The 19,676-nt window shown below is 37.1% G+C and overlaps 1 protein-coding gene across 1 annotated transcript in view; it reads left to right on the forward strand.

Annotated features, from left to right (window-relative positions):
* Window positions 1-19,676, forward strand: part of C5H10orf67 (chromosome 5 C10orf67 homolog) — a 74,810-nt gene that overhangs the window by 18,784 nt on the left and 36,350 nt on the right. The window contains exons 6-9 of the mRNA XM_072413465.1: window positions 6,234-6,381; window positions 8,817-8,875; window positions 10,711-10,776; window positions 13,886-13,951. Coding sequence (XP_072269566.1) covers window positions 6,234-6,381; window positions 8,817-8,875; window positions 10,711-10,776; window positions 13,886-13,951 — 339 coding nt within the window. The remainder of the gene's footprint in view (window positions 1-6,233; window positions 6,382-8,816; window positions 8,876-10,710; window positions 10,777-13,885; window positions 13,952-19,676) is intronic.

A 19,676-nucleotide genomic window follows, 5' to 3' on the forward strand; every position in this document is an offset into this window, starting at 1 on the left:
GCATTAGAAATCATCATTCATCATGGAACCTTAGCACAATTCTCAAAATGCAGAAGTGAACCTATTTTAGAGATTGCCTTCCTAACTCATGTATATAAGCAGGGCATTGCATTCCAATATCAAATCTGCTCCTTTACCACAATGAGAGAATAACCTAATGTACTGAGTAAATGATAGGTGAAATTATGATTTGTGAGGGTGAACCTGCTGACCAATACACAGAAGGAGCACCGGGGAAGACATAAAATATAGACAAACTTTAAAGCCAATAGATACTTGCACTGCTCTTCTGTAGATACCACTTCCTCACTTGCAAACCTCCAGTGCTCAGGGTGATGCACCAACAATCAAGAGAAAGTAGATGACAGAGTATAGGGATGCTTAGGCATTATCACATGTCAGAGTGCATTGCTTCTTGAGGAATTCAAGTCAAATGGTTGATTTTCCAAAGTACCGATTTGTATTTTGGCCAAAATATGTGAGCTCATCATCTGCACCAGCCATTCTCAACCAGGGTTCCTCCAGAAGTTGCTGGGAGTTCCTTGAACTTCGACTGACTGCCCTCCAATGGGATGGTGCCCTCCAAAGTTTTGTGCTACTTGTCAGTTAGTAGTATGATATCAATTATTAAACAACAGAAAAAAACAGTGGAGGCAAATTTGTTTACTTTTAATACAAAATGCTCAAAAACAATAAGTTATATATATATAGTTACTAATACAAACAGAATATATGGCTAAAAGCATGACCACATGACCTCAATGCATTTCATGGGACTAGCCCACTTCTTCGTGAGGGATTGGTTCTTCAATTAGAAAATACACATATATCCCATAATATAGAATATTCGCATCAAACAAAGAAGAATTTTATATAAACAATGCAATTTTTGCAGCACATTCAATAATTACCAGTTTTTCACAACTCCCCTCAGACAGAGAAATTTGTAGAACAGTGGAACAAAGCATCAGGGGATGCCGCAACAAACTGGGACTCCTATGAATATTCACAAGGCTGGTCGCTCCTATATTCTCTAGCTACATTCCCCAAAGAAAAAAAACTTTGTTTACCATCAACAAACCAACATGGTTACCACACTTACACCAAACATCCTATGTGTTTTAATCCAAAATTATTATTTATTACTTCACCAAAAGTATGATATCAAACTTGTTTCAGTTACCTATAAGGGAGACATTCTTTCCACTGACCATCAATGTAAGGTGTATTTTTTCTGTTGACCTCCTGTGGTTTTAGCAGGGATTCCCCAAGGCCTGTAAATATTTTAATTTTAGGTTCCTCAGGGGCAAAAAGGTTGAGAAAAAATGATCTGCACCATGGATCTGATTATATCTTTTTCCGGTGAGTTGTAAACTTACCTTTTACACTGCAAACAAAACCAATGCTGATTCGGGAAAGTACTTTCAGCCTCTGTGGGTTGATTTTTTTAGATGAACTGATGAAACTGCAAGGAACTAACTTCAGCCAATGCTTGAAGCTGTACCAAAGGAAGTGGTGGAATTGTTTCCATTTATTATGGTACCACAACTACAGTCTATAGCAGCTGTTAACCCAATTCAGGATCGAGACTTATTGCATAGTATAGCAAGAATACTGTCTGCACTGCTTTAATATAAAATGGCTTGCTAAAAATATAGCCTTTATTGCCTCTATAAGGTTTTTATATAGGTTAATTTACAGCTATGCAATATTAGGGCTTATAAATGTATATAATGGCTGTATAATGCATAGGGTACACATAGTTGCAACTTAAAACTTCAGGGTACAAGTGCAGTAAAATAATTCTTCTAAACTAATGTGCTGATGAAGTAAAGCCCCAAGGATACAGAATTCACCTTATGCACCAGTAGAACACACGATCTTGTTCCTTAAAACGTTTAATGACCTGATATTTTCTTTTCATCCTGGAGCACTGAGACAAAAGGAAGGAGCTGATTGGTTAGAAAAACAACTGATCACATTCTCTCTAAGACATTATATTTAAAAACTAATTAATCATGAATCCATAAGCATAATGGTAGCCATGCATGTGACAGTTTTAATTGGATGAAAAATCAATGAAAAATCTTTATACAAATCAGGGATGCCAAATGATGAAATATTAGAATAAGTAGTTATAAGAAGTTATATTATGATTTGTATTTATGCAACAATTTTGAGGTAGTTGGTGGTGGTCGTATTTTTTAATTTACTCTGGAAACAGTAGCAGATGTCACTGTTGTTATTGCCCTGTACTGGTATGTTTGCACTGATAACATTTGCTGAAAACAATTATCTGCAGACAAGGGTTATCAAACAAGCTGGAAAATCACTGACTGATATCATCTTTCAGTCTTAAGGTGCGTACACACTTCCAATTTTTATCGTTCCAATCGAACGACGAACGATCGATTGGGCAAAAAATCGTTCGTAAAAAAGTACCCAACGACGCCGACGAACGAGGAAAGTCGCTGGAAACGAACGACCGGACCGACGGATCGGATTGGGCGACGATCGTTGAACATCGTTCGTGTGTACGGTCGTTCGTTGATCGTCCATGGTCTGAGCATGCGTGATGAACGAACGTCCGTTCACTTTCCTGTCGTGCACATAGTTCCTCTATCGCTCAAACGATCGTATCTATTGTGTGTACAATATCTACGAACGATCGTGTCGTTATCTCTATGTGCAGGATCGGTGCTATACGATCGTTCATATATATCGTGCATGAACGTTCGTCGTTCGTTTTCCAACGATAATAATTGGAAGTGTGTATGTAGCTTTAAGCGGTTGTTTTTTGCCTTAAATGCTGTGACTGTTGTTTTTGGCAAATTTTTATGTAGATTTCTAATCCAATGTTGGCAGTTTATAGATGGTCCTTCTAAAATAACCTATTGAGTTCAATAAGTAATGAGATTTCTATGCATTCCTAATAAATCTTTCTCCCGATTACACCTCAATTTACTACCCAACTCATCTAATTGATGTATGCAATATTTTTATTGAAAGGCTCTTTCACTCATATAGTTCTATGGGCGTGATTGGTTGAAACAGGACAACGAAAACGTTTTTCCTTCAGACGAATCAATTACAAGGCCTCTTGGCTAAAAACAATTGTTTGTATGTCTTGTGTACTGAGCAGTTTTCCACAGTGGCATCATTTACTAATAAATGACTTATAGATTTTTTTTTTCATGGGTACCATTAAGTTTGTGGGCCAGAGGTATCTCTTCCCCCACTGGGATTTTGCCATCGAGAATAGGTTCTCATGATGCCTCATAGGATGATCACTTCTACTCCTCAATAAAGCCATGCAAATGAGTGTAGCCACCATTGAGGAAAGTACACTTTATGCTTCAGTCCCATTCACGCAGTATGCTTTTGTGAGCCAAGTTCTCTTTTCCCACCATATCCATGCATTGTGTTTGTTTGGAATCCGTATACGTCGCCAAGCCTTTGAAGTGCACCTGTCCTCAAGAATTACCATCTTAAAATATGCACAAAATTACCTATATATTTCTCTGGCTATGTTTGTGTTTCAGTTGGAGTATCTCTCATCACGTAATTGCCTTTGTTTGTTGGTAATATTTCCTTGAAGTGAATAAGGCTTCTGTGCAATCCTAAACAAGACACAGTTACCGCTATCCATACTACCAGTTGTAATAAAATACTTCTTTCTAACCACCAATTTGAAAATTTCTTGTTCAGAAAAGCTAACGCACACAAAAATCGGCTTTGTGTTAAGTTGTATGCTTTACATTTTCTAATCGCATGTAGATTAAAAATTGCAATTATCAACTGATTCATTTTAAGTTTTAATTGAAAAATGGAAATATAAAACATTGACTGGAATAAGAATCCTTCTCTACACCATAAACCTTTAACAACATGCTTGAACATTTCCAGCCTGAAATATCTTGTTCTGTAGCTCACCCTAGTCGAACATGTTTCTAAAAAATTTCAGACAGTTTTCCTTAACTTTGATCGAATTTTGAAAACTTCTTTGAGATTGAGCAAACAAATTGACTGAAGAAGAACACATTTTTTTAACACTGGTTAACCCTTCTATTATTAAAACCCAAAATCTCCACTTTTAAAAAAATACAAATATAGCTTCCTCTTTGACAATACCAGCGCATCATTGAGAACCTCCTAGAGGTGGAAAAAAGAAACAGGAGGATCTTACCTAGCTTGAGACTGGTCTGAATAAATGCATACTTGTGTACTGTTTCTTTTACCAACCAGATTTAGGAGATTTGTTTGAGAAAAGACATATTTTAAAGACATATGACTGAGGTAGGGACATTAGATAGTGAGCCCCTTTGAGGGACAGCTAGTGACATGATTATGGACTTTGTAAAGGACTGCGTAATATGTTGGCGCTATGTTGGAAATTGCAACCAAAAACTATTTTATGATGTGATGTGACTTTTTTTGTTTTTTGTTTGCACGGCACCTTTTCTAACTGTGTTCTCCATTATTGGGCACCCCCTAACATATATCTACCCGCCTGAAAAGTAGTTTCAAAAATGTTGTAATTTGTAATTTTTACCTTAATCTTTCCATCTATACTCTATGCAGACTCTATGCTATAGTATCAATTTTTATTTGCTGAATTTTAAAAAGAGCGTTTTTATGTTTTTTGTGTTTTATATATATATATATATATATATATATATATATATATATCATAAATTGTCTAATAACAGTGGTAGATGTTCCCAAAACCGGAGACTAGATCTTCTTGTGTGCTGTGTGTTAATACAACAAGCATATTAATTACATAAAAAATTTGGGTAACAGGTATCAGGTACCACTTACCACAATACCAGTTTTCTTGTCTCATCTAATTGATGGAACTTAAGTGAATGCTTGTGTTAACTTTTTCACTTTTGCTCAGGTATTCTCATTTCTGTGTTTTGTAAATCACACATTGTTTGTATGTGTAAGTGATTATAACTATCTCATTGGAATATTAGGTATAATGTGTTGATTTCTGCATTCAAAGTATAGACTGTTACTGATTTGGATATTAAAATAAAGTTTAGTATCCCATAGCAAAAATGTCATGAGTTTAGAGCAGTTATTACTGTAAATGTGTTTATTATGCTTTGCTCTCTTTTTATCTAAAAGTCTAATTGCTTCAGGTCTGCTGACGTCTTACTTTTTAGCATACAATTCCTGCCTGGCTTAGGGATCCTTCCCAATAGTTTGTGTTGTCAATTTGCTGCATATTTACAGTATATGTTTTAGTCTAGACAGCCATCACCCAGTGTCTTCAAATGCTCTGAAAGCCTTTGAATTAGACACATGAATGTTATCAGTGGCAATGAGCCTTCGCCGCCTTGGAAAAAGACTTTTTCATAATACAAGTGGCAAGGTTTAAACAAAAGGGGCATGCATAATAAAAATGCAAATGGCCTTGCTTTCCGAAAATGATAACTTTAAAGGCTTTTGTTGGGCGATATCCCGAAGCCGCCTTACAAGGTAATCACCGTTGGCTCAGAGATTTAAAGGGAAAGGGCTCAATAGCACAAGACGCCTGCACAGCCCTCTGTGTGACAAGCATGCAAAGCCACGTTAATGTTCAGAATATGAATGACCTGCGGGTGGATGCAGCAGCACCAAGGAGAGAGCCAACTGTGCTGCTATCAGTGGGCCTGATGGACTCCATGCGGCTTCCAGGCTGAAAACTTCAGTGCTTTGACATGTGATGTGCTCCTTGTGACACTAGCTGCGCTGTCACAGAGAAACGTTACAAAGACAACAAGCCCCCTCTCAACAAGAGCACTTCACAACCCCCCAGCACTGCCCGCACCACAAAACTCCCAGCTTTACCCTAGTTACAGGCTATATTTTCCTTAATAAAAAAAAAAGCTCATAGGGAAAGTGTGGGTGTGCTAGGCCCAGCTGCCGTCCTGGACTCAGCCTCCATAATAAATTGACCTGAATGATGAGGCCATGCAAAACAGTATGATAGGCATTATCCCTGTCAATAAAAATCCCCCCATGTGTTTATAGTCTTTGAATGTAATGTACTCTAGGCTTTCAAGAACCCCTTTTTTTCCTCTCCCTCAGCCTTCGTCCTCTTTTCCTATTCATATTTTAAATATTCAGCAGTATGCAAGAAACAATATGACGAGCATCCTGGATAATTATTACAGCTCAGCAGCATGCTAGAAAGCCCTTTTGTTCTTTGCATTTTAAGATAAAAAGAGTCTGTAATATTGCAGATCATTTACCAATCAGAAGATGACCCGGAGAAAGAGCGGCTGCTGGAAGAAAACAAGGAGATGAGAGGGGAGATGGACGCTCTGCAGGACAAGGTCCTCCAGCTGGAACTAGTCCTAAAGGAGAAAGAGAAACGCATCCACTCATTAGGTATAATAGTGCTGAGATCTTGTTCTATTAAGCTCTTGTTATATTAACTCTGGCTGTAATTTTGTAATTTTTACAAGTGATACTAGCCCTGAACATTAGCTGATTATTGGACAGATGGGCGAGTTTCAGATTCACAACTTTGCATTGCAGTAACTCACAAACCATGGTTCAGTGCATTACAGTATCATTCCTTTTGAATAGTTTTATGCACATTGCCAAAACAACACTTATTTAGCGCACCACAATGTACAGAAGTGAACCATCTCAATAATATGATATACTTGAAAAAAATAAAAATATAAGGGACTACTGTACTACATTGCATGGTATGTGTACCATAAATTTGCATTACTATGCATGCAAAAACACACAAATATGTGAATTCAGAATAATGATTGTTCCTACATACTTGTTAATTTTTGCATATCAGCAGAACGTGTTTGTTAACCATCTATACTCATATTTTCATGATTTAAAATTCCATAAACTTAATATACAGTATGTATATAAACTAGTAAATATCATATCATACCTCTTTATGTGTTAGGTAGCAAAGGAGGTAGGGGTAATCAACAAATAGAAGGTAATCTTCTTTTTGCCAAGCCTCATATTATTAGCAATGCAAATAGAGGAAAACAAAGGGAGGCTTTTTGGGCAATTGCTAAAGCAGATAAAACAATAAAATTTTATTAATAAAGAGATACATACGTACATTCAAATTGGTAAGATATAACAGAACCTAATAGGCTCAATAAATTCTAGCATGAGACCAGTGTTTTCATGTCACATACTGTTATGTTTCAAAGTAGTGAGGATTAGTCTCATATCCTGACGTGTTTCACACATTTGGCTTCCTCAGGGTATATATTGACTGTCATTGATGTTGGTTGTTTGCCCAAAGGTGACATGAAGAGAAAGGTGAGGGGTTCTTATCGCCCCTGGTATCCTAATGCAGTCCTTTCAGGTCTTAGGGAACCCCTTTTATAATTACTTTATCCACAGCTCAATGCACAGTGTGGTGGTCAGTGGGAAGAATGTATCTAACATTACTGGGAAGATTGACACCCTTACAGATAGCCAAAAAGCATGTTTGTATCAGTTAAAATGACCTAAGAGTCACAAATTTCCCATTGCTCAAGTAACCCCTAGCAACCTCTGGAGTAACCCTGGCCTAAACTGTACATACAAACTGGCAGTAGATATGTGGAATTTTCAACCTATATATGTATTTCCACTTTAAATTTACATTTACATAAGATCTTTTATTATTACTTGTATTAATATAGTGCCAACATATTACACAGCGCTTTACAAAATCTATAGTTATGTTCCTCAAAGGGGCTCACAATTGAATGTCATATTGAATACCAAAGTCATATGTAATTTACAATGTCTAAGGCCAGTTTTGGGGGTAACCTAACTACATGTTTTTGGATGTACCCAGAGGAAACCCATGCAAACATGGAGAGACCATACAAATTCTATGCGGATAGTGTCCTGGCCAAGATTTAAACCTGGAACCCAGCACTGCAAAGGCCAGAGTGCTATCCAGTGAGCTACCATGCTATTATTTTTATTTTTAATAACAAATAGCTTTTTTATTTAATGTTGTCCCTAAAAAAGCAGTTGTGCAAACAAAAGTGCTCTCTGAATCTTTGGGAAGAGCTTTTTAAATTACTTTAATAATTAATTGTGGCAGTGCTTCCTCGTTGCCCTTCATCAGCAAGGTTTTCCATTTTAGGCTGTGAGAACAGTAAAATGAGACACATAAAGTGCCTTACATTGCATTGCTTTGAATGTAAAAATTAGTTAGCATTGCTTTATTTTACTGGTGAGAATCCTTGTGTGACCAGTAAACTTGCCGTAGAGAATGTTCCATGCATGGTGTAATCATTATTTTAGCTCAAGCAACCAACATGTCCAGGATTCCACAAAATCTAGATGCTTCTACTGTAATAAAGCTACCTTTAAAAAAACAATTAGGATTCATGTTACTGACTTTTGTTAGATGAGATCATTAATCTGTGAAATGGGACAAGAACCATATTCTACCCACATGTTTGTCGTATGACTTAATGGGGCTTCTTATCTTTTCATGCCAGAGCTATTCATCTGCAGAGAACCACCTGCTAAAGTCCTTCGTATTTGCTGTGACTAACAGCAAGGATGTCCAGTATTGGTATTGATGAAAAGCAGGAGGTCTTCTGAGCCACACTTGGCTCATGAACTTACTTCTTAATTCCTTGCAAGCAGCCGGCTGAACAGCAGGGAAAGGACCTCGAATGTCAAGGGCGGTTGTGAGGGTCAGAGTGATGCCAGGACACTCGGCCACTGAGAAATGACCGGGTCTTCTGTGCTGACCTCCGCAGCGAGCTTTCAATGCTCGGCCACAGGAATGAGATTTCACGCTCTGCTATTTTGTTCTTTTGTTCCAGATCAGGATGTGGGCGCCATGAAAGTGAGAATGGAAGAAGACCAAAAGACCATTGAGAAGGTGTGACTTTTGACATTAAATGATGGCTTTTTTACTTATGTTAATAGCCAGCCTGTAGCATTATCTCAATCTGTTACAAAACAGGCCAAAAAAAGAAGGGCCAACGAACAAAACCGTTTTGTATGTTCAGATTGATGGCTTATTTGAAGGAGATGAAAAGTTGACAAGCGGCCTATTAAAGCACTGTGCATTGAGAACTGGTTTATCACAGAGCTAACTACAGCGACATTATGTCATCAGCTAAACCAGGGAAACTGCTCTTTAAATGAAATTATTACATTATTAGCAATGGAATATCATTTAGCAGCCTAAACAATAAAACGGCCACCTAATCACATTTTATTCAGCAAATGGAAGCAGGAAGGGGCAATTAACTACAAAGTACAGAAGCTAAAAACATGCCTGGCGCTCAATTTTTAGGCTAGCTAGCTAGCTTGAAATGTTCTGATTTAAAACTTCTAAAGCAATTAGAATGTGTCAGCCATATATTTATTGGCAGCTATATGTTGAATCCAAACAGTATATTTTGTTTAACTATTCATTTATTTTACCTAAAGGTTACTCCACTGAAACTGATATTTTATTTTTAAAACTAAACTACACACAAAACTAAAGTACACACAAATGTTGACCACAATATTCATAAATCACTTTGTGTCTGAAATAAATGTCTTTTTTTAAAACTAAACACCAGCTTCGCCACTAGTCCTGCATGGTAGTACAGTCTCCTATCCTGATTATATTACTGCAGCCACATCAGGACACCTTATTCTCAGGCTGTAGGATATGTAGCATTATTTAGCTTTTTTCTTCCCTGACTGTCTGTCCCTGACCTCCAATATCCATTTATTGGTTTTCAGTTATTACAATCATAGGGAATCATCATCACATTTGGGCATTAGTTATGACAGCCTACGTGCAAATACAGTTTGCCTAGGAAAACTCATTCCTCCAGACTGACACTACACTCAGGAGCTAGCCCAGTCTTTGTATTAGGGCTTAGGCAAGGTGCTGTGATGTATTAAGGAAGCTATGTAAAGAACTCTGCAAGTCCCTCCTACCAGCCATGGTAATGTAGTAAAAACAGGTGTGGTAGTAAAAGTAGTAAAGTAGTAAAAGGTATGTAGTGAAAACAGAAAGGTTTTACTTCACATGTTGATAACAGGGAGGAAGGAACTGGAGAAGGCTATATTCAATCCAGCGATGGCTTCATGGCATTTTTTAAGGGGCATTCTCGGAGATGGCAACATTGGACTTTACCTGTAATATGTGTGTCCTTTGTAGTCCCTATTGTGAGTGCACAAGGACAGGGTAACAATGCAGGAACACCATTGGGGACAGAAAGTTGTCATACTATAACAGTATTACAAGATATTAAAGAAATAAAAAGTTACAGCTTTAAAAAGTTTGGAAACTAGCCTTTTGATATTAGCTTTACATTTTAAAGCTTATATGTAATTTTAGAGATTGGATTTTCTCGTAATTCACTTAGGCATGTAGACATTTTCAAGATGACCTGCTGAAGTTCAGATACTTCTTGGAGCAACATTCTACCATGTTGTTTCTTAGAAATATGTTTTAGGTTTACTTTAAGCATTTGCAGATTTTAGTCCACAATGTCCAATGGTGAGAAAACAGGAACAAATTATTACAGTTTGTAAATCTTTAGGTTTGCTGCTACCCCCTCCAATCCAAGACCCTGCCCCATGAGGGCCCAATAGTAAAAAACAGCCCTGATTGGAGACATTGGTGCATTCATCAGTCAGTTATTTTACAGTATTTCTTTATTGCTATTGTAAAATATAATAATGTTTTTTTTTCTTTTTATTTTACAGCTGTCTCTTTCTCAGGAGCAATTGAAAATTGAGCTGGAAAATGAAAAATCTGCTGCTATTGCTTTGGTAAGACATGTACATTTTGTGCTTTACTTGTCTATGTTTGTATGTTCTAAACCCTTTATATGTTTCTCTTTCTCTCTTTGCCTGGAATGATTAAGAGACTATTAGTTCAAGCATGCCTATATAATTTACAGGCTCATGAATGTACTATACTGTTCCTAATAATATGTGTCTAGTTAGTGATGTGATAGTGAGGAGGGTCTTCAATACAACTGTATCTAAAAAAAGATTGAATTCTAGATATCTTGCCTTAACAAAGATCTTAAAAGTGGAACTGCATTCATGGTTCCAAAGTCCTCATAGTTAGACCTTTTTTTAGGAAAACCCTCCCTAATTTTCCACTTCAACACCTAACATTCAGAATTTTGCACCCTATGGTCATTGTGCTCCACTTCCTGCTTCGATCACCGTCTTAGCGCATGCCATATAAGAATGTTTCTTGCTTTCTTTTTCGTAAAATTTTAGACCTTTTTCCACCTAAATGTAATGACATTCTTATGTGCCTCATTTGTTAGGCTTATCCTTCTGTATTTTGTACTAATGTCAGCTTATATTGCTTTCCTGATTCTGACTTTTCAGAAAATTAACAGTTCAAGGTGCATACATAATGTTAAGGGCTGTATTTTCTCAGCAGTTGCACAGGATGCTCTGCTGGTTTTTAATTGCAAAAATATTTGTCATATTTAGCATTAAGGTAAGATTGTTTTAGCTGAATACAGTTTAGAGAAAAAAGTTCTGCTTTAAGGTGAACTTGTTTATATATTACAAAGCTAAGTTCACACTTAAAACCTGTTTCACAGAGCTAACTTTCCCTTACATTCCATTTACTCCCTTCGATCTCCAAGCAAAGTGACATACCTAGTAATTTTAGGTATTGGAGAATGCCGCAAATGACCACTTACCCACCCAGCACTGTTACATGTGGAAGTGGGGATAGAATCATCAGCCCAAGAGCTTACACAGGGCTTTTTCACCTTGCAAATAAATAAAGCAGTGTAGTATTGAAGATATAGCAAGTATACTGTAACTAGCTGTGGGTGTCATTAAGGTAAGCCCTTTGCTTCATTCATTACCAAAATACAGGTTTGATTGATGGGCTCATGCAAGCATGCATTAGTGTTTGGGTGGCCCATTCAAGCCAACTTTGAAATGATTTAAAATTAAAGCACCAAGGCACCTTTATACAGCACCCACATTCCTGTATAATGTAATAGTCCGTCCAATCTTTTTCTGCCCCTGGAGACATAGAACAATCATCAGGGGCTGTAAAAAAGAGTCCAAGCACACTGTTTTGACTGCCATGTGTTTTAGTCTCTACATGAACAAGAGATCCTTGTTTTATGCAGTCAGCTTGTCCCAGTTAGAGCGGGTGAGCTCAGAGTAATAATTCATAACTTTTCACAAGGAGAAAGCAATGTGCCTATTGATATCACAGCTTCCCATCCTACTGCTCCATTATCTGGGCAGTCTGCATCTCGCTTTTCCTTACAGCATCAATAAAACTGCTTTTGTTACATGAGCAGCCTGCCTTGTTTATCATGGAATAAAACACAGCTTGGTCCCAACATTCATGCATGTTCGGCATAAGAATATGACACCGTTGTCAGCAAATCCCAACGTCTTTAGATATGTAAAGAGTTACTTCCCTGCCACTTGTCAAACTCTGTGCCAAGTCATAGCAACTATTTGATTCTGCTAGACTCTGCCTTGTGCATTGTCAGGTTTAGAAATTCATGAAAAACGACACTTCACCACTACAATAGGGCTTTTATATGAAACTGGTGAGGGCATACCAGCAAGCATAAATGGTTCTGTAACATCTTATTGAGCTCAATAATGAGAAGGCTGTTGGCATGTTGAATCCTTGCAGAAGCTTAAATTCTTTTGTTGGCAAAGAAATAAGCAATATGTTTTCAGAAACTGTGTTACAACTCGTTATAAATATGAAAATCTGCATTTTAAATTATAGTTATTTTATAATCATATTATATCATAATTTCTGAAGCAAATGCTTAGATTGTTTTGCTTTAATATTTCTCATTTATGCTGGTCCTAATTGCATCAGTATTTTGGTTATGAAAGCTAGGTACACTTTGGCCAAAGCATAAACTTTGGGCTGTTGTTATAAAACAGAGAATCTGACATTGCCTCAAACATTCCCAGGTGGGAATAAATTACTGCCATTGAAACACATAAACACAGAGAATTCCCACGAGGGAATATCTGGTTCCCTGTTTTAAAAAAGTAGCCCTTTGTAAAGTTTTTAATTTTCTCCCAATGGTATTTATGATCAATTTTAATTATTTTTTCTCATGGATTTCAAGTATTTGGTGTACCATCCAGTTTGATATTCAGTCAGTTTTACGATTGTTTTTACCAATATATCAAACTGAAGTATTGACTGTGACACAAAAAAATGATTCCATTCCATACAATAGTTTTTTTTAGCATATTTCAGAAATTGATTGTAATAAAATAGTGTTTTTAAGTTTTTGATTGTTTTAACAAAAAGTGAATCTTATGCTACATTCCTATATTAAGGGTCCTATTCTAGATAGTTTTCACCAGTACAAATTATTTATTCTTTTTTTTTTTAATTCTATTGAATTTTCTGTCTTGGTCACTGCTTACCTTAGGCCAGAAAGTAACAGAAATCACAAACAACAAAAGGACATATTTCCTTAGCATGGTCATATTCCTCAATAAGGGCTTTAATCCTTCATCAATTTATTTAAAACAAAATAAAACAGAGTGGCTTAAATATACCTTAAATATGGTTAGTGCCACAATCATTCAAATCGCATTTCCAATTAGTGGGGCCACTTTGCCAAAGGAATATAGGCTGTTCGCTTAGCAAAGTCAAATAATTTCATGCAGGGAAATATGACTTAGCTCAGCTAATGAGATGAAGCTCTTCTTACTTTAACCATCCAATCACGTGCAAGTAAAATTTACAGTTTCCTAGATTTCCTTGCACGTGATTGGGTATCCTATAAACGAACCTTGGTAAGGGAACAGTCTAAATTCCTTTGGTACATCAGACCCATGGTCTGATTAATTTAAAGGATATCATTTATTCAACTATTCATGAAACCAATATTTTCATTTACAGCTACAGCAGCAAAAGGAAGAAATGGAAAATGTTCTGAAATCGAAGCTAAAGGAAAAAGAAAAAGAGGTACATTAATAAAAAGTGCAAATATATATAACAATGCGCATATATAAAATTATATATATTTATACACACATACATATATATTTATATACCACGTCACCAGGTCAAAATATTGCTTCTTCAGTCCATAAAGACATGTTTTGATGACTTCAGTCATCAAAGGCCATTCAGAAGTCTGAGCTTAACCCTAATGAACACCTTTGGTTGAATTACATTTGAATTATTGTGAGCCAAGTCTTCTTGTCTATCATCTGTGTCTGACCTCCCACATGCTCCCTTGGCCTAATTGGCACAAATTCCTATAGACACACTCCAAAATCTTGTGAAAAGCTTTCTAATAAGATTAGAGACTATTATAGCAACAAAGGGGAAGTCAACTTCCTATTAGTGGCCATAGCTTTGGAGCTTAATGATCCATAAGTTCATATAGATATAATTGTGAGGTGTCCACAAACTTTTGGCCATATATATTTACATATTGCATATAAAAGAATGATTCCTCTAGTTTGTTAGAACTTGTACTTTATTGTAGAGCTGTTTACTCTTTGTATCAATCACACTTATTTCCAGAACTCCTGACACTTGGTGAGAACCAGACACATGGTGCGATAAGACAAACGTGTAACTGTTTCCCTAACAAATAATAGACTTATAACCGGGTAAATATGTTACTAGAACAGATATTTTTGAAAAACACTTCATGCTCATTATGATAATTTGTTTCATCCAAGCAGTCATCTCATGACTAATTCACAGTTCCAAAGATATATTTCGGATTTAAAGTGTGTCGGAAATCCTGGAATACTACCTTTTAACTTATTTCTATTGTGGGAGGATTTGGGGGGGGGCATAAAATGATGTACATTTTTTATTAAAAACTGAGATGGCAAAATATATAATTTCTTACAGCTTAAGTGGAACTCCAGCGTTATTGTTTTGGATAAACCTGAGACTTTTACTCAAATGTAGGCAATATGCATATTACATAAGAGACATTTTCAGGGGAACATAAAACAACCCAGGAAAACTGAGGGGGGAAAACTTAGCCCAAAGTTGAAATGGAACCAGGAGTTGCAAGTGTGGGCAACATTTCATAGCCAGGGAACAATACAGCTACTAAGAGACTCAGAGAGTCAACTGTGGAGTGAAAGGGTCTAGAAGTGCACATACAGTACTTGCAACAAGCTTTTAAAAACTGTCTTTGGTACTTTTTAAGGTTTAATTGTCCTTGCTCCTTCTTAATTTCTGCATGTTATTACAGGCTAATGAGGCTGACTATCATAGTAATGGACCAATTAAAATGTGTGTCACAGTATGAATTCAAGTTCCAGCACTACCCAGAATTGTTAGAGCCTTTCAGAAGTAGCAAGTATTTAATCCCTAAAAGCAGCGCATTAAAGCAGAAGTAAACTGGGAAAAAAAACTCACTCACCTTTACTTTGCAGATCCATCGATCTCTCCTGGATTGGGGCCCACATCGTCCTGGTGTCTTCCTTCGCTCCGCCTTCTTCTTTGCCTGTCTTCATACATCACGTGACCTCGCACTGCGCAGGCGCGAGATTGGGTGACGTAGATGGTGAAAAAAAGAGTGCTAATCTCACAGCGCATCTGTTAGATCAACATTTTTTGTGTATCTCTTTGAAGAAAAAGCAGCCTCTGCGCTCTTATTCTGTCTTGATTGCTGTGGCAATCAAGACAGGAAAGGTAGGGGCTTTGCCCCTTTTTTTCTTTTTTTTTTTAAAAGGGTTTTAAACCCCTCCCCAAAAGAGAAGATGATTTTTACGTTATATAAAATGGTTGTTTACCCTTTTATATAAGGTAAAAATTTTGTTTAGGTTCGCTTACTGCTGCTGATGGGTGCTCCATCTCTATTTCCTCTACACCCCACAAGTCTTCTCACACATTATCTTACTTCCCCATAATATTTTACTTCATTGCGTAAATGCATACCTTCATTCCCCCTGACCTTTGATGTCATAGGTCCTTATTTTTGTCTGTTGTAAATGGACCTTACCTAAAATGCAAAAGAACATAGAAAGTGAAGATTTGCTACACTATAGGGGGGAAAATTTAGAAATGTATTTGTGTCTAAACCTCACTTTTTGTCTGGAAATTCACCTGAAAACAGCACTTGTATGTAGGGATGCCTAGGCACTCCTGTACCTACAGTTTCATAGCGCCGTATCTGTTATTTAATATCTAAAGCACTTCTGCCTCTGACTGATAGTCTCAGGGTATTTGGAGAATTTAGGAATCAAAACCTGTCTTTTACCAAGGTCACCACGTCTTTGCAAAAACAGTGCAAAAGAAGGCATTAAATCAAGAATAAAGAGTGATTACTTTAGGGAGACCACAGGAAATCCTGGTGATTAGTCCTTTACCTTATGACTGTCTTTTTTTTCTAGCATAGCTCACAGTGCCCCTTAAAGCACTGAATCATAATTAACATGTGTATATCAGTAATATGAGCCCAGGCTGGCATGATGACATTTTCAGGAAAAGGGGGTATGAATTACAGACTGGAACCTCCTAATGATGTTATATTATGCTGGCTGCCATTCAACCAATTTTTTTTAATTCAATTTTTTATTTATAGAAAAGGTAACAAATAATTATTTTTATACAGTATTTATATAGCACCAACATATTACTCAGCGCTGTACAGAGTCCAAAGTCATGTCACTAGCTGTCCCTCAAAGGGGCTACCCTACCCTAGTCATATGTCTTTAATACAGTCTAAGGCCAATTTTGCACAAAGCCAATTAACCTAACTGCATGTTTTTGAAATGTGGATTTTGGAAACCAGAGTACCTGGGGGAAACCCACGCAAACATAGGGAGAACCTGCAAACTCTATGCAGATAGTGCTGCAAAGACCAGGATGATAACCTCTCAGCCACTGTGCTGCCCAATATAAAATTATGAATGGAAAAAAAGGGGGGTTACAAATATCCAAAAGTAAGCAAGGTAACCAAGTGTTAACATAGACTAAATGTATGTGTCAGATACTTCATGACTTAGAAAAACATTCCCAATTAATAAAAAAGTGATAGGAAAACAAGGGATGGGAAGGAACGAGGAGGGAAACGAGGGCTAAAAAGTTACATAGGACAGTAAATGGCACCTTTTGCCAGGTTTCTAGTTTTAATACAGGGTAGACGGTGTCCATATTCTGGAGAACTTTGGCATTGTTTCTAGTAGAACCACATAGAAAATAATTACTCTTTGGTATTGTGGACTGAAGATTTAGGATCTTCCATGTGCATAATATCATTATTCTATCTGATCCAGAGACCTAGAGTTAGGGGGGGTTTACTTCTCCAGAGAAGGGGTATGCAGGCTCTAGCAGCATTTTCCAGGTGTCTTACCACTGAGCGTTTATAGATTTTCAATGAAAAACTACTGTGATGTAAAAGAAAAAAGGCTGAGTCATTTGGAACTTGGTACTCCATGCACTGTTGTTATGTCCCTAACCTTAACTCAGAACTGCTTAAGGATCTGGCATGACACAAAAATATGTCTTAAACTCCCCTGTCCTGTACCACATCTCTAGCAAGTATCTGCAACTATCCAAAATTTATGTTCAGGTTGGAGTTTTTTATGAGTCTTTTTATAATTATTTTCACCTAAGAGTCACCCAACTTTTACCCAGGATTCACCCAACTTTCCAACTAAATTCAGTTTAAAAAGTATGTCTTAGATGTTATCTGTGTTAAATCCAGTAATTCCCTAGCACAAGGACTGGTACATTTGCTACATGAACATGCAGAATAGAAATGGACCAGGCCAATCCCTGTTAAAACACTAAGGCTGGGTCTACACGGACATTTTTAAAAACACATGTATACGTACCTACTGCATTTATATGCGTTTTTTGCACTTTTATTAGCATTTTAAAGCTTACCTTTAAAATGCTGGAAAACGTCTATACCGGGGTTTCCCTCGTTTTTACCGCATTTTCCTGTGTTTTTAACATACATTTCAAGTGCTTTTAAACCCTCTAAATCAATGAAATCAATGGAAGCGTTTACCCGCGTTTTCCAGCTTTAACCCTGCATTTTAATTTTTTAAATGTTGCAAGCAACTTTATAGATAATGCTCATAAACATGCCTCAAGGAAACAACCTGGTATAGATTAGGCCATTAGAATGCATGGGAATTTCAAACATGGGCTTTTAAAGCCTCGGGTTAAACGCTGGGGAAAATGTCCGTGCAGACTAAGCCTAAAGGTGCGTACACACTTCCAATTTTTATCGTTCCAATCGAACGACGAACGATCGATTGGGCAAAAAATCGTTCGTAAAAAAGTAACCAACGACGCCGACGAACGAGGAAAATTGTTGGAAACGAACGACCGGACCGGCGGATCGGATTGGGCGACGATCGTTGAACATCGTTCGTGTGTACGGTCGTTCGTTGATCGTCCATGTTCAGAGCATGCGTGATGAACGAACGTCCGTTCACTTTCCTGTCGTGCACATAGTTCCTCTATCGCTTAAACGATCGTATCTATTGTGTGTACAATATCTACGAACGATCGTGTCGTTACCTCTATGTGCAGGATCGGTGCTATACGATCGTTCGTGTATATCGTGCAGGAACGTTCGTCGTTCGTTTTCGGACGATAATAATTGGAAGTGTGTACGTAGCTTAAGGGACATCAAGATCAGATCACAATACATTGACAGTTTTTTACACCATGAGCTCTGCGGGGAAGAAAAGTGTTAGTGGGTGGAGGTAGGAGGGCAAAATTGTATCCCTTCAAAAGCCCCTTATCAGAAGGACACTAGAATTACATGTTTGCACCTGGTAGTCCTATTTACTAAACAGTGATAATATTTGTTTTTCAAATGATAGACTTGAGGTTATAAATCCACTGGCTTTTAAAATACTGTTGATGCATAAAAGCCAATAGGATTTAAACAGTCATTGCGTAGAACATTAAATGCAAGCTTTATACTCTGCAAATGCAACATTTACTAAACATATAGTTTAAGAGCCAGTTGGAAACCTGTATTATGTACCAAAAGAATCGCTCCAGTAGTCAACTGAATTTTCAAAGCTACAATAAACTAGTTAAGTGGCAGTGCATTTACAAAATACTAAAATAATGTAAACCCAGAACAAAAATGCAATATATTGCTTGCCAGTCCTTGGATGTAATATCCCCTTTTTTGTGTTATTTATTTTTCACATGATGAGTCTGCCAATAACACACTCCTATCCTATGGTAACCATGCTGTTCTGGGTGATCCAACATACCTAATGGGTTTCTTAAAAATCATTTGCTATTAGTTGGCAAATGTTGTCAGTCCATTCTAGGTTTGCTGTTCTCCTATGATAGTCTATCTTTGCCAGTCTTGGAGAACATTATTAAATCAGACCCATTGAGGCTGATTTATTAAAGCTCTTCAAGGCTGGACAGGATACACTTTCATCAATAAAGCTAGGTGATCAACCAAACCTGGAATGGATTTCTTCAAAGTTATTTGCTATTTGCTAGCAAATTTTTTGAATCATGGACCAGATCCATTCTAGGTTTGCAGGATCACCCAGCTTCACTGATGAAAGCGTATCCTCTCCAGCCTTGGAGAGCTTGAATACATTAGGCCCATTATGTTTTGGGGGGTTTGAAGAAATCTTAAGGACAAAAATATATTTTGCCGAATATTTGTAAATGTTTGTCAAAGCTATACATCTACACATCTGCTGCACGTCTCTCTTATGTA

This window comes from Pyxicephalus adspersus, chromosome 5, assembly GCF_032062135.1.
Source record: "Pyxicephalus adspersus chromosome 5, UCB_Pads_2.0, whole genome shotgun sequence".
Taxonomy (NCBI): Eukaryota; Metazoa; Chordata; class Amphibia; order Anura; family Pyxicephalidae; genus Pyxicephalus; species Pyxicephalus adspersus.